The sequence below is a fragment of the Protopterus annectens genome, chromosome 5.part0 (genome assembly GCF_019279795.1).
Source record: "Protopterus annectens isolate FY-2018-M chromosome 5.part0, PAN1.0, whole genome shotgun sequence".
In the NCBI taxonomy this organism is placed as follows: Eukaryota; Metazoa; Chordata; order Ceratodontiformes; family Protopteridae; genus Protopterus; species Protopterus annectens.
Window position 1 is genome coordinate 1,454,548,312 of NC_056735.1, and position 16,954 is coordinate 1,454,565,265.

A 16,954-nucleotide genomic window follows, 5' to 3' on the forward strand; every position below is an offset into this window, starting at 1 on the left:
GATCTTCCTTGAGACAGTTAAGCATTAATTGAGTGAATTTTTGCTGCTAATCTGATGGGTGAATCAACACTTATTGCACAGCTTAGGCATGTGAATGCAAGACTTTACTGATCAAGAAAAGGATCAAGATCTATACTCTAAAAATGGTAAAAAAAAGAACAGGTGAAGTATGGGATGAGATTTATATAATGTTTTGGTGTGCATGACATCTGTGAAAATGGAATTTTGATGAAAAAAATTTTGAATTTGAACTAACGATTGACCCATCGATGAAATTTCTTGTAGTTATGTCTTTCTACACTACCTGTATCACTTATGACTTTACAGTGTCTCGTCTTAAGATTGTCAACAAACAGACAAACAAACAAACAAACAAACAAGCACAGAGATCCCTGCAACTAACATTGTCTACCCCTGAATTGTTAATCTGTGAAAAACAAACAACCTTAATTACTATATTAGCAGTTGTAACTACACTACACCACTAAATGGAAATGTACCTGCCTTCACCCAACCTAATCCAAGGGGGTTCTCTCTCTGGTTCCCTAGCTCTGCAACTCTCATAGTTATCTTCCTGTGAGCCTATCTAAGCTCTCAACAATTTCTATAGCTTCTCTCTAAGCTCTCAACAAGTCCTACAGCTACCCTCACACAGCCCAACCTTGTAAATATTGCGAATAGCATTGTACTGTTGATGTGTGTATGTAACGCTTATTTACATTTTCTTAAAAGGTTTGTGTGTAAACTGTTTTTACACTTAGCACACATCGGTTTTCCTCAAATTAAATTGTATGATCCCTACCTTCAAGCTTAATCAATTTGTTAACTATGCATGATATTGAATGCATTTATGAGTAACTATTCTACATATTATCTTTAATATTAACTATCAGTTGTATCTAAATTGTATAATGCATCTTGGAGCTTTTCTCCCCGGGCCTCCACTGAAAATGGGTCAGTTCGGCCCAGTGGACTTCCCCAGTAATCAAACTGCAAATAAATAAATAAATACATTTTAATATGTATGTTTATTTGAAGATGTTAAGTAGATGATCATGTCCGGAGGGTTCTGTAGCTAATAACCTCAGTTATTACTTCTAAAATGGTAAACTATAATAACCAACAAAGTCATGCAGGGAGGCTCACTAAACATAAGGAAAACTGCAAGAGAACGGACCCCACCATGTATAAATTATTGCTGACTACCTAGTCCCTTCCTAGTAAAAATTATTATAAGGCTGCTTTAGTAAATGTAAAAATTAAAAAGAATGAGAACAGAATAAAGAAAAAGAGATGCATAATTCATGCAACTACAGCTGCCACTTATAGACTCTCTGGCACAAGGATTACATAATAACATATGGGACTTCATGGTGCTGAGCTTCACCAAATATTCTGGTAACAAGGAGAGCTGCTATAATTTATACCTGCATTAAGGTTGCTTGGCACTTACTCTGTATAGTCGTGTGTCCGTTACATAGGAATCTCCTTTCTGACCTTTTGTACCGATGAGACCCTGTAAAAATAAACAGAAATAAGTTTGTCTCTGATAAGAGTTTCTTTACAAATACACAGTATATAAATCTATAACTATATATTTATACAACTATATATATATTATATTTTATATATATATATATATATATATATATATATTTATAATATACATATATATGTGTGTGTGTGTGTGTGTGTGAGTATATACACACACACACACACACACACACACACACAGACATACACAAGCACATTATAGAGGCATGGAGATGGCTTTAACCTGCCAGCACTATTTAAAGCACTATAACTGAACCTATCTGGATTTATATATGTATATATATATATATATATATATATATATATATATATATATATATACTATATATCTATAACGTGTTATCTATCGATTTATATATATATATATATATATATATATATATATATATACACGTCCGTGTGAATATGTGTGTGTAGAGTACATATATTTATGTATATGTATATATAAATATATATATATATATATATATATATATATGTGTGTGTGTGTGTGTGTATACCCCCACACATAGTAGTCTTTTTTAACATGTTGAAAGAGGATTAAGGATAAGTTGATGTGCCTTAGCAGTTTCTTCTAAATAAAAATTCCCTCACAAACATGAATACATGAATACTGTTTAACAGAACTGAAAGCTTGTTCTTAAATAAGACTGCATGCCGTAGAGAAACAGCATCCCCCCATCAACAACCTTAATAAAGTCAGAGAAAAGATTTAGGATGCATCTAGTTTTCAGAGCCAGACATTTGTAAGTAAAAGACAAAATCATCAGTGCCACTTAAAAAATTCTTCCAAGATGACACCACCCACAAAGAAGGTAATGCATGTAACAGAATGAATGAAAGCAACTGATCCTGCTCTGCTCTGATTTAGTTCTGGGATGTAGCTGTTTCTTTGTAGAGTCTTCATACCCTCGCTGTCACTGTAAGGGTTTACCTATGTCATCAGATTTCCTTCAGCACCCCAAAGACAGGCCATGTGTGAAATGGATTTCCTTCAGTTTCCCTGAAGGTTAAAGTTCAGTTTGTTTGTATACCTTGTGATAGATCTTGCTTGTTGGGGGACAGTGTGTGTGTGTGTGTGTGTGTGTGTGTGTGTGTGTGTGTGTGTGTGTGTGTGTGCGCGCGCGCGTGTCCATGTGTGTGTAAAAAAATCACTCATTTTTATCTGTAGACACACACAAGTGCCAGGTACATACATAACTCTTTTGAATAGGAGGAAAAAATGGAATTAACAAGTAATTATCTTTCAATTGTAAGGCATAAAATACATCACAGAACATTTATACTCTTTGAGCTTACCACACCTCAGGCTATACAAATGCATTTGACATGGACTTAATGGTGGTCTCAGACTTCATTTGAACCGATTTTAAAAACAGCAATGCTCACAAATATCTACAGAAGGTTTTTGTAGCATGTGTGTGTGTGTGTGTGTGTGTGTGTGTGTGTGTGTGTGTGTGTGTGTGTGTGTGTGTGTGTGTGTGTGTGTGTGTGTGTGTGTGTGGCAGGGGGGAGGACTCTGGATAGTGTGGTCATTGTTTCTTTAATTTTCCTCAAAATCAAACCTCAGAGGTGTACACACAAGGTCAAATAGGGCTTGTATTGGGGTTGGGATTATTTTTACTTCTCTCACAGACTTCAGAGTTGTGCAGAGAATGTCACTATAGCTTGTGTAGAGCTTAGTAGCAGCAAGATGGAATACCTTATTGTGATCGATATTCTTTTACTTTCATCACAGTCACACATCAGGCACATAAACAGGTGACTGCCTTTAGGGGATAGGGTTGAGTAGGCATGCTGTATATATTTACGAAAGTAATCACTTAAAATACATGACTGTGTCCATTTATGCTTTTGATTTCATCCCAGTCTAACACCAGGAAGATGCACAGATGGTGACTGTCTTTTTTTTGGGGGGGGCGGGGGTGCGGTGATGGGAAATTGGCAGAGTTCCCAGGCAGGATTTGTGTACTCTTTCAAACATTTGTCCTGTTAGTTTATTGTGAGCTACTATTTTGTCAGTTTTGAGCATTAAGCCTTGGACACAACCTATGTCTTCCTTGAAAGGAAAAAAATAAGGCTAAATATCTTTTTTACTCATAAATTTTGTTAAGGCCACCACTGGATCAAAAGGATGAGAAAATGCTCTAAAATCCACCTGTGCACATCTATAACACTATAGCTTCTGGGGGATCGGAATGTCCCTAACTCTCCAGCTTAACTCAATTATTTCCTACACATTTTGTGCTGTCTTGGCCAGTTAAGTCAAGCTGAAAAGGATTCAAGGGAGATTAAAGTTAAACAGTAACTCTGTATTTCTTTCCTTAGCTATATTTTGGTTCAGATCATCAGTGGATGAAAATGCTGCTTAAAAAGAAAAAGGAAATAACCTCTTAAGTTGCACTTCAGCGCATCTAGAAAGTGATGGCTTCTGAATAAAAGCTGAAGATTAAAGCGAAATGTGAGAAAAGTGTTCTGCTTGGTTGGAGAGCCCAGGACAAGGAAAAAACAGAATGGAACACTGAAGGATCTATGTGTGTGCACGTGTGTGTGTGTGTGGGGGGGGGGGTAGTAGAGAGTAGGGAGGCAGCATGGAACCCTTCACCTTGAGTGCCATTTCACTTAAGGCCTCCCTTGTATATAGGCTCATTGTAAGGCAACATCATTGTAACTAAATGCTATTCACTTTGAATATCCCTCCGTGAGCTGGGCCAACTTGGTTGGGTATACAGGCCTGTCATAATGTAAGTGCTTTGTAGCCACAATTCAGCCTATGCGTACTTCTCCAAAAACTTTACAGCTTGAACTAAAAGGTTGCTAGGAGGGATGGCAGTGATGGGGTGATATTTTAGAGTGAAGTGTCCAACTTGACACTTGCTGGGGACCCACAAAATGCTTACACTGCACCTGCTGACTGAAAACAGTTAAGGAGTATGGAAAAATGGCAGGAGGAATCAGGTGGTATCATGTACAGATGAAACAGTGCACGATAATGCTGGCTTTGCATTAACGAACATGAAGCATCAGACCATATATATTCCCTGGGGCACCCTGATTATGCTGCAAAATCTGGAAAAAGATAAACTTACAGAACACACCCGTACTGCAAAACCTAATCGTAACAGCTGTTAGGGGTACTTAACAAAACCTTGTTAAGCATATGTAAATGCTGTTAACATTGGGTGTCACAACAGGGACTGTGCAAAGAACAGCAGTAGAACATAAAACTGCTTTTACAATCTATAAAATGCCAGACGAGAAAAGTGTCACTAAATAAAACCAACTTAAAATGAAAATGTATAATAATTTTATTTGATTTAACACTTTCATCCACAACCACCTTGGACTTCATCAGAAACATTAAATCAAATAAAACTTTTTGCCTAGTATTGGATGGGTCTTTATTGTCCTAAGTGGAGTCAGCTGCCTATTTTAGCGATCACTATACATTTTTGCTTTAAGTTGCTTTTACAGTCTGTTAGAACTTCACTCTATTATGAAGTATCTAACAGCCCTTAAGGTAGTTAGTGCTACAGAGGGACACTGTGTTTCTACCTGCCGCCTATTTGACGGTGCTAAGTGTTTTACTGGCTTTCAAAGGCATTGAAAGCTAGTTAAACCTTCTGCTTTCCTACAATTCTTTTTTCTGTAACTATTAGTACATGCAACAGATAAAGATTCATGTAATGCAAGGAATTATGACTGGGTCTTCAGTCATAAACCTCTGTCATGTTTTCTTTTCATGAATGCCACTATTCATCTCTCAAGCATTACTCTTGAAGTGAATTTGGTGGTATCCATGTCTCAAATACATAATAAGCTGATTACAATCAAAGATCTGATCAAACATACATATAAAAAACATTCAGGAAAAGCAGATGGTACTGTGATGTTGTAAACATAGTCCTAGATTCCTTGAAAGGTTCTTCCAAAATCTAGCCAATACAATTGTTTTAAATGATATAGCAAGAAAAAATGATCTTCTGGCTGTAGTTACAATCAGGATGCTCTTAGGAGGCAGTCTAACAGCCAAGTATCCTTAAATGGGTAAATCTGTAGGGTAGACTTGCTGTTGTTGCTTTTTTGGTTTGTTTTCTTCTTGCAATAACAGTGAAAGTGTCTGATAACCTAAAAATGTTAGTGCAGGACAACTATGGGCAAGACAACAAACAAAACACCTAACATAAAACAAATCTTCCAGTTTATTTCATGAAGTAGATTATAAAGGTATTGCTCATTGGTTAATGCTGAATTTTATGTCACTTTGCAAGACACTGAACTGAGTTTAAAAGGCAATGTTCAAATCCTAACTATTTGGCTTTTTGTGCAGATGTGTGCAGTCATGTTGATGCAATGTTCCTTTAGTACCTCATCCTGCAGTCTGTTTAAGGTACATGGTCTGGTATTCTGTTTCTTAGAGGGTATGAAAACACAGTCAATGCTGTGCCCTCAATGGGTTCTCTGCTACTTTATTGTTGACTTAACTGTCTTAGTATCTGACATGAGAAATTGAAGGTGGCTGAGAACTTAGAAGCTATAATACTTGCCATATCTTGGCCCCTAGATATAATTACCTTCACATGTAGTTTATAGATTTTGGTGTTATGTTTTTGACATGACTTTTTATCCAAAGATTTATGAAAATCATGATAAATTTACACACTGCACTTTCTTCTCTGTCTATCTATCTATCTATCTATCTATCTATCTATCTAACTATTAATCTATCAACCTATTTACCTATATATCTATATATCTAAACTTTATTAACTCGGTAAGTGAATGATACAAAGACTGTTTTCAGCCATGACCATGTAACAACTTTTCAAAACAACATTAGCAAATAGATTGAGTTACAGTGTAAACGAAGATTACATTCATATTAAATTACAACCAACTTTTGCTGTCATTGTGTTTTTAGATAAGTAATATTTACACAAATTGTTACATCCGTCAGAATGATACTAACCTTAATGCATCTCAATTACTACTACAGCTGTGCTTTCACAAGAATGTTACTTAGACTAATCATTACATTATATACAATATAATGCGACTTCTTCCATCAAGTTACCCCGCATTAAACAAAATATATGAGTGTTCTTCTGGACAGTTTCAGAAAAGCAGATTCTTTCCTGGTCTGAAATGCAGGGGTGCCCTCCTTTGGGAGGATTCGCTGTCCATAATCTGGTCTGGTACACGATGCTGAATGTTGATCAGTTCAAGATTTGCCTTACACAATACACAGAGATCTCCCAGTCACCCTGTTATTATAGAACTCCGGTCATTTGCTAGGCTTAATCAAAATTATGTAACAAGTGTACAGTAACAGGATATGTGCTGATATAGAGAACACTTCTGCTCTCCTGTTTCATTTAACCTGTGCATTATAACTTTTTGTGAAGAAAATCGACAGTATGTGCTGGTATTGTACCACTGTGAAATCGTCAGTCCAATGCACTATACATTCTGTACCACCAGTTATGAATGTGAAATCCCCTGCTTGGCAAGCATCTGGTTTACCAAATTCTAGTGCACATAACCTGGAATTGACAAGATGGCACTTATGGCATCTACTAACTTATTAATCATCCAAAAATGTATTACTAAAGAAGCCTCCAATTAAAAAAACAAATGAAACACAGCACACTTCGGCTTCATAAGAGTCTTTACTGTCTTACAATGACTCACTACAGCTGCATGAAATATGTACAGAATCCATGTGCCATTTTCTGAAAATTAATCATTTCTCATGTCGTACAGACTGTGGTTCTGCTGTTAGAGGCTCAACAATAAAACACATATGGGCGTGCAACCTCACATACATGTATGCATGCACACATTACACCAACATACATACACACAAAAATACCAAGACTTTTCTTCAAGATTCCATGAGAAAAGGTAAGACAACTTTGGGCAATGGTTTTAAGTTAAGGAAACCTTTAAATTGATTTTGTTCACTTGAAAAGCTGGGAAACTTGCAACACATTAAGGCATATTTCCTGAAGAAGAACAATCCTCATGTATCTTTTTTATTCTCTGATTTTCTTTTTTTTTTACTGGCAGTATTATATTTTGTAAATATGGAATGAAGAGGCAGTACAGGGGATTATGAAGCAGAATTAGTGATGAACAAGACCATCATGCGCAGTTCATAATTGTGCTGGAATGTTTCACAGCTAGTGACTTATCTCTAAAAAATCAAAATCAAATGGCACTAGCCAGAACTACCACAAGAACAACAGTCTGATAAGTACTCAAAGAAAAAAAAAATGTATTCAAATATTTAAATACTTAAGGTGTATCCCTTAGGTTTTAGGGATGAAAAAAAGGGACAGGCTCAATGCATTTCCAGTATTTTCACAACTCTTTCTATGAACATTGCTTTTTTATCTCTCTGTTGAGTTATCTATAGTTATTACTTTTTGGAAGAAAATAATTTCAAAATGTGTAATAAATAAAAATAAATAGATAAGAGCATAAATAATATTTTACATGAAACTCAGATGGTATTTATAACAGGTCCATGATTTGTAGTTGAATTATTTTACTGTAGAATAATCCCTGTCTCACTTAAAATCCATCCTTAATCCCCATCTCACTTAATCCCCATCCTTTTGTCTGAGCTACACTTAACTAGGGCAGCACCTAAACTCTAAATTATTCAACTACAGCTCCCCTTACATGAACTATTCCATTACTAGACTTTACCTGCCTTCACATGCACTTTTCCTTTAAAGTTTCATTGTTATTTCTACTGCTCTGCCTCTAGAAATCATGTGATTACACCCAACAACAGAATAGAGTATGTATCAGACTCAGCATGGCCTACTATACCTTGCCTTCTATCTAAATTCATAGCAGTACTATACATCGATTTCCATATCATAATTTCAGTTCCCAGAGTCACAAGCCTTCACCTTCCCTAGTCACAATCCAGATAGGGTTTTGCGATACCTACTCTGTTTTTGGCTGGGTGAAGTCATTGAAAAATTCATCAGGCACCCCCCCCTCCACCCAATCTGCCTACCTCCCAGCCATGCCCCCTCCTCCATCCCCACTCTGTATCTGGTTGGGTGTAGCCCATTCCTGATAACCTACGCTACCCCTAATTTCACCCACTTCTCTTGTCTCTATATTTACACATGACAAACCCCTCCCACATCTTCTCCCAGCCAGACATTTCTCTCTGAATTACACATTCATTATTATAAACCCCCTCTCATCCACCTTTTCACACCACTTCACAGTCATCATTCTTCTAACCAATTAGACATCCCAACATTTTACAATCCACCCATTCACACTACTTCAACTCCTTACTAGCAAAACACAACTCCCCATTAATTTTCTTCTACCCCCTTTTCCTCAACAACAAACAACCACAGACAATTTAGTACCTCAATTCTAAAGAAAAAAAAAACTACATATACTATCCATCATACACACAGAAAAATATATATTTTTCTTTAGAATATAACAACTCACCACTACAGTGGACCAGAAGTAGCATTCTGCTCTGAAACATTCCTTTGTTCCTTATACTACTATCCATTTCCCATCTTACCACATACCATTTCCCCTCTACAGAACTTCAGTCCCTTACTCAAATGTTAGCATTGTTATTCCTAGAATCTCCGCTCTCACACAAACAACACTCTGCACTCTACCTCTCTTCCCACCTCTTCCCACATACTTACATCCACCCACACAAGTACTCCTACCACCAAGAGAATACCTTATTGCTAAGGCCAGGATTAAAACACAAATACAAACCAAAATACCTTTATCATGAACTGTTTATCACCTTACCTCTAACCCTATCTGGAGATATACATCAGACCCAGGACCCTTCAGGCACCATTCACCAGACACCAGGCAAGTCAACATCCGTAACACAAACATACTTTCCCATTCTAGTTTACTCCTACAACACTTAAACTGCCAGCGTATCTGTAACAAAGTATCAGCCTTATGTGCACACATTGCCATACACTCTCCTGATGTCTCAGTTCTTACTGTAACATGGCTAAAGCCAACCATAAAAAATGAGGAATTCTCCCTCCAACCTACAATATTATAAGACAGGACAGGATGCATAAAAGCTGGGGATGGTGCTATCTTGTACAAAAACTCAGTGTCACTCTTGCCCTCACAACATTGTCCTCCATTCTTCTGCAACACAGAGCTGATCATATCCGCCTTAAAAATAAATGACTATAACGGCAATTGTGTAGTAGGGTGTACATTCCCCCAGGAAACAACTGCTCTACAACTGAAAACCTTCTGTCTTGGTTATCTAATAATATCAGTCAAGAAGCCTTAATTTTAGACAACCTTAATACAGACCGGCAAGACACCTCTGTCTCCCCATGTCCAGTTATACATTTTCAGACAAATTATAAATTCCCCAAAAAGGTATAACAAGCCCTCCAACTGCTCATCTATACTAGACTGGGCCCTGACAGGCATCTCTAGAAAAATGATCTCTTCTGGTACCCTTTCTTATACTATAAGTAATGACCTTCCCACCTTTGTGAGAAGGCTACCTACTAACACCATAAATGCCCATCATTACAACACAGTCCAGAACCTATCTAAATTAAAAAAAAGAAAGAAAACACCATCATTAACGCACTAAAACTCTGCACCTGGAATGTATTAAAAACACTGCTGCAAAATGAAGCTGTTTATCAGTTAACTAAATCTTCCTAAAGATACTAAACCAAGTAGCCCCAATCAAACACAAAAGAGGAAGACATAACCCTGACCTCTGGCTCTCCAAGGCCACTGACCAAATAATAATAAGGAAAAATAAGGCTTGGAAGTCATGGTTTCATGATAAAACTCAATCCAAAATGCAATGTTTTAAAAAACTTTATAATATCACTAAAAATACATTACATCTGATAAGAAAACTTACTTCACATCATTCCAGGACACTCACAACAAGAACCCCAAGCAATTCTGTTCTTCTATACACAGTCTGCTAAACCTAGGACACCCAGCCTAACCATCTCCTGCCACCTCACACCAGTACTGAACCAATTTCTAACTAGTTCAGTGCACATTTCATTCAGTTTGTCTCCTCTCTTACTAACAACCAACAACCCAACATTCCGTTCCTCCAAAGCAACCCTCAGCTATTTCTCTCCTACACCTACACCCAGTTCCCATGTTCACCATTACAAATACTCTAAAAGCTTAAACCTGGTACTCTTTACTAAAAACAGCTACTCCACTAAATACATTACAATGACTGCTGACCTACTAGCTTCCTCCATATCAGTCTTAATCATCTTCAAAAAAATCATTAATCATTATCTCGCTGCACAAAGGAGGCAACCATACAAAATTTAGTAACTACTGTTCCATAGCCATTTTGTCTCCCCTGTCCAAAATTCTGAAGAGAAGTATTCAAGCACAACTCCTCGTGCACATATTTTTTAATAATCTCTTAACCACAGCTCGATACCATTGAAGATCACACCACAGTACCACCAGAGCTCCTTGTCAGTCAAGTCAGCCCCCACAGGGACTCTGGAAACGTAGTCTCTTCATTTTTCCTTTATTTATCTAAGAATTTGACACTGTATTTCATGAATGTCTCTATCACAGGCTGTCTTCTATAGCTCTCGAGACATCTATACTTAATTGGTTCATCATCTACCCCTCTAATTGAGTCCAGGCAGTGAAATGGTTAAAACAATGCACCCTTTTTCTAACCTAATGACCTACATAAAGCAACCAAAGAAGCTCCACTCATCCAATATGCAGATGATGTAACACTCATTGCACTGTTAACTCTCTCTCACAACTTCAGGACAAAAAAACTCCTATAAAATACTAAAAAATGAAACTTCTACTGTTCACACCAAGAACTCTCTTTATCACAAAACTAATTTCTTCAGCACCTCAGCTAACAATACTCCAGTTGAACTTATCACCCTTGTCAAATTACTTGCTGTTATCACTGATGAGAATCTAAAATTCAACCTCCACATACAGTAAGCAATAAAAAAGACCCAACAAAACTCAGGATTCCTATATGACAGTATATTCTTTCTTAAAAAAATCTTGCCTGTGTATTTCTTGCACCGTCGGTATCATATGTTGCTGTCATCTACACTAATCTTCATCACTCTATCAAAACCAAAATTTATCAATGCTACAACAAAATTATACAATTTCCTGCAAACCAAAGTGCTAAACCCCACCACTTTCTAACATTAAAACAACTGTGATGGCATGAACTTCTACATTATCTATTTCTAACCTGACTGCTAACTGCCAATGAAATCATTTTCAAACCTCAGTTCTACCCAGGCGTACAAAACCTTGTTGCACACAAGTCCCCAAATCAACCATAGTAATCAACAGATAAACTTCAACCTAGCTTAACCAAAACTCTACAACTGGGATGGTGAACATCTATATTCCAACACTGTCCCCAAAAAATTTGGTACTCCACTCCTGACACAATAACAGAGCAGTCCACCATAACCAGATCACAACTCTTCCAAAACAGCACATCACTAATTATTGGCTCTGCAGATGTTCACTCAAGGAAAATTAACCCAAACTAATCTCATTCACTAACTATATAGCCTAACTAACATCCTGTATATTTAGCCATTCATAAGGTTTTTCCTCATATATATTACATTCTTGTACCTAAATCCAGTTCTACAAAAACAATTTTAAAGAGTAGTTTTCTATGTATATCTTTTCCAAAAATATGATTTTTTTTCATTCTGGAAATGCTATTAATTTTCTCTTTTTAAACCTTGTACCTTAGTATTTACCAGATGTTTACATGTAGGGGATCTTTTCTCCCTGAGCCTCCAAATAAAAGGAGAAAGTTCTACCTAGAAGGACTTCCACAGAGAACACAAGCAAAGAAATACAAATAAATAGCATTTTAAGTGGGATTACGTGTTTACTTTTTTTCATTTGGAAACTGCATTTTTGCACAGAACTCTCACTTGAAGTAGGTCTTTTTGTTTCATGGCTGCAGTTACCATCTGAGAGCTTTGAACCCAGGAAATACAATCTGCCACTTCCTCTGTGCCTTCCGTATGTACTTGTAGAAAATTTATAAGATTATTTCATATTAATATTTACAGAAAAAAAAAACTTTTGTTAATAATTACCTACATTTTAAAAGCTTACACCTGAATTTTATGTTGCCTCACAGCAAGAGGTTCTCCCGTTCGATTCTCGGCTGGAGTGCGGGGAGTGCCTTTTGTGTGGAGTCTGCATGTCCTCCCCACGGTTGTGTGGGCGGTCAAAAGTCATGCGTAAATGGGCGTGCCTTCGTTGAAGGTTGAACGTCGAGCTGGCACCTCGGCGTTTGTGAAAATCTACTGCCTATCATTAGCGGACCGGAGTTCCGCTGTGGCGACCCCTAACCGGGAAAAGCTGAAAGACAACAACAACACCTGAATTTTATGAAATGGAAGATGATTTGTGGTCATTTTAAATGATTGGGTAGCATCATTAGTGATGATTCTGTGTTTTTGGCTGCAGCTAGTTATTTAAAGTCACTTTTTGAAGAGAGAGGCTATCACTCACAGATAATTGACAATATCATTGTCTGAAGAAGTCTATTGCTATTGACAAAAGCATAAAATAAAGTTATATTAATGCTAAAGAGTTGCTTTAAAGCTTTTCTTCTGGTTAAACCGTGGTTTTAAGTATAATTTCTTCCTGTCTTGCCATTGTTTGGGGACCGTTCCAGTTTTTATTTCATATAAAGAATATTCTAAACACCCATGTCAGCACATGTCAACACATCTTCAAAAATGAGAAATTGTCACCTTCCCCTTACCTTCCTATGAAGAAAAAAGTCTGTATATGAAAGAAACTTTCACCTTTTTAAAGATTATTACAACTATCAGCCCCTCCCCTTTCACAGCTCACTCAGAAGAACTCTAGTTTGGAGAAGTTGTTTAATTTGATGAAGGAATTTTATGACTGGGTGCTAAACATGTACCATGTTCCCAGAAGAAAAAAAAGACATTGTACACCATTTAAAACTGAAATATAAAACCCTGGGGAAACCCTCCCTTATTATGTTAACCCTTTTTAAACTCATTAGCAGTTGTTGTTAAGCCTCTTCTCAATTAAATGCTGAGAGGCTCAACAAAATCCTAGTATATTTATAAATTTTAAAAACTACAGAATAAACACCAGACAGCATCTGAGAAAGACTAAAGTGCCACATTCTCACAAGAGAGGGCAGTTGACAGAACTGGTTCTCTTTAGAAAGTACACCAGAGCAACCTGTTACCAGAAAATACGCTGCTGTTTGGGAAAGGAAATTTTATTTGTTTCTGTTCTCCATACTGTCTTCTTTGATGGCATTGTGTATTTTATTTGCAGTAAGTAATTTAAAGTCCTTTCACTTGCATATTAAAACTTTTGGAGGGGAGAGAAAAATATAAATCTTATATGTCTTGGTGAGTGACAGGCTTTAGAAAAGTTAATTAGCTGTGAAATTTGGAAGGATTTAGAGACTAGTATTTTAATTTAAAGGGAAAAGAAAACATTTCAAGTTTTTCCTGAGAAAGTTCACTCCAACACTCTCAGCCACAGAATAGACTGCTTATAGAAAGGCAGAATTTTTTGGTCTGTATTCCTCATATTGTTTTTTTTTTTTTTTTTTAACTGCTGTGTGCATTCTTATTGCAAAGCATTATTTAAAGCATTTTTCTGTTTGTGAAAGAAATCAAAGTTGTGTCTCTTGGCGAGTAATAGGAAACAGAAAGGTTACTTACCTATGAAATGCAGAAGGAGCTACAGACTACTATGGAGACTACTATATATACAGACTACTATAGGGAATTGAAACCATCTCAAGTTTTTCCATAGAAAGCTCCACTGAACAACTTCAGCCAGAGAATAAACTTCTGAGTGGAAAAAGCAAATTTCTTGGGTTGTACTCCTTACACTGATTTCTTGTTTGATTACAGTACATATGTTTTATTGCAGTGTGTTATTTAAAGTCCTTCTCCCATGCCCTTTAAAAGTTCTGGTTAGGAAAGAAAACAAAACTGTATTTCTTGGTAAATCACTGGAAATTGGAATTGTTCAATGTCCTGTGAAATGTGGGAGGAGCTAGGGACTAGAATTTTATTTAATTTGAAACGAAAGCACTTCAAAATCTTTTCTGATAAAGCAACATCTTCTGCCACAGAGAAGACTCTTATGCGGGAAAAGTAAATTTCTTGGTTTGTGTCTTCATATTACTTTGTTGTTTAATAGCATTGCGCAATTGTTATTCTAGAGTGTTGTGTGAAGTCCTTTACCATTCCTTATTAAAAGTTCTGCTTAGTACAGAAAATAAAGCTATGTCTCTTGGTGAATCTTTTTTTTAAATACTTGTTGTGTCTTTCGGCTTTTTCCTGGTTAGGGGTCGCCACAGCGGAACTCTGGTCCGCTAATGATTGGCAGTAGATTTTTTACGTACCGAGTTGCCAGCTCTGATGCACACCCTTCAACAAAGGTATGCCCATTCACACATGTGTCCACACAGAAGACGCTTTAGCTGAGAACCGAACAGAACAACGTCTTACTGTGAAGCGACAACGCTACCGCAGCACCACCACCGCAGATCTTTTTTTTTAAATACTAAATAATAAAAATTGAATTACCACTTGTGACATATGTACATTTACTTTTATATGTCATCAAACTGTATTAACAAGTTAAAATTAACAAACATTATGCTTCACATATATTGTTTATATCATATAACCTATGCAACATTACATAAATTATTCAGTTTCTGTCCCATTTTTCAACAAAAAAAATCTTTATTAAACCATCACTTATGACATAAGGAATCATACATTTATATAAATGAAAACAAACCACACTGACACAATCCTGGTTGCAAGCATTTTAGATCACAAACCATACTGACACACTCCCAGTTGCTAACATTATAGATCAGTTATAATCGACCCAATCAGTCATACATTACAAAGCTCATTTAAATCCTGCCTTCTTTTAAACCTCATTCCTTCCTTGCATGTATTGTTCCTACAAATCCCATTTTCCTATGTAGTTGCTCCTACCTTTTTCTGAAAATCTTAACTCCAGTTGTTTTATCTCTATTACTTGGGGGTTTCCTCCGGGTACTCCGGTTTCCTCCCACATCCCAAAGACATGCTGTAGGTAGATTGGACACTCCAAATTGGCCCTAGATGTGAGTGTGTTCATGTGTATGCCTTCTGCAGAAGGTTGGGTGCCAGGCTGGCACCTTGGCACCATAAAACTCTACTGTCAATCATAAATGGACGGGTGATCCGCTGTGGCGACCCCTAACCGGGAAAAGCCAGAAGAAGAAGACTATATTCACTACTTCTAATATAGTTAGTTTCGATTTTGATTTCCATTTTCTATCAGTGAAGCTTAAGAAATGGAAGAAGTTAATTATTTGAGAGCTGTGCAAGGAGTTAGATGCTTCTACTTTTATTTGACTGGGAAAAAACATTTCAAGGTTTACCTCAGAAGGCTCATTTGATCAGCCTTTTGCATTGAACATTCTGTTGTGTGAGAAAGAAGCTGCACTGCCTAAAAAGACTATACTCACTAATATTTTACTCTTTTTATGTATAAATATTAAAAGTAACCCTGGACCTTGCTCAAACCAACTGCAACACACAAATCCTAACCCTGACTATCTCAAATGTTGTCTTCCAAATGCTGCCATTGTGAAAAATAAATTAGAACAATTGTGACATTCCTATCTGCCATAACCAAATCCTGGGTTAAAGATTGTACCTTCCCCCATTATCACTTCCCAGGGTACCCCTACATTGTAAACAAAAAGACCCGGAGACAAAACAGGTGGAGGATCTATGCTCCTGTGCAGATCTCACCTACAGCTACACATACGCACACGTGTATGCACGCATACACACACACACACACACACACACACACACACACACACACACACACACACACACACACACACACAAACCACACTCAGGCACATCCCACCTTCATCCATGAGCAGAACTGTCTAACAGTTCTACTCCAACAACCAAAGGGAAAAAACTTACTTATATAGACTAATCATACTAACCTCCAACTTCCACAAAAGCTAAAGTAAAGTAGCCGCTCATTGGAATAATGCAAATAATACCACCAAACAAACATTAATAATGGATGAGTTCAACCTAAATTTGCTACTGAGGAACAATTTAGACATAAACGAATGGCTAGCAAAGCTGGATCATGGTCAAATTGGGCCATAGGCAGGGTAATGGATTATGCCCCCCCCACATACACCCATACGCACACGCACACACACATACACAACAGCCCCCCCAACCCCCACCATCTCAGTGTCCCATTACTTTACGATTTCACTGCAGTTGCCACA

General features: G+C 37.0%; 1 protein-coding gene across 1 annotated transcript in view; it reads right to left on the reverse strand.

The window, feature by feature from the left end:
* Positions 1-16,954, reverse strand: part of COL4A2 (collagen type IV alpha 2 chain) — a 1,470,466-nt gene that overhangs the window by 694,206 nt on the left and 759,306 nt on the right. Inside the window, exon 8 of the mRNA XM_044071270.1 lies at positions 1,454-1,516. Within this exon, the coding sequence (XP_043927205.1) occupies positions 1,454-1,516 (63 nt within the window). The remainder of the gene's footprint in view (positions 1-1,453; positions 1,517-16,954) is intronic.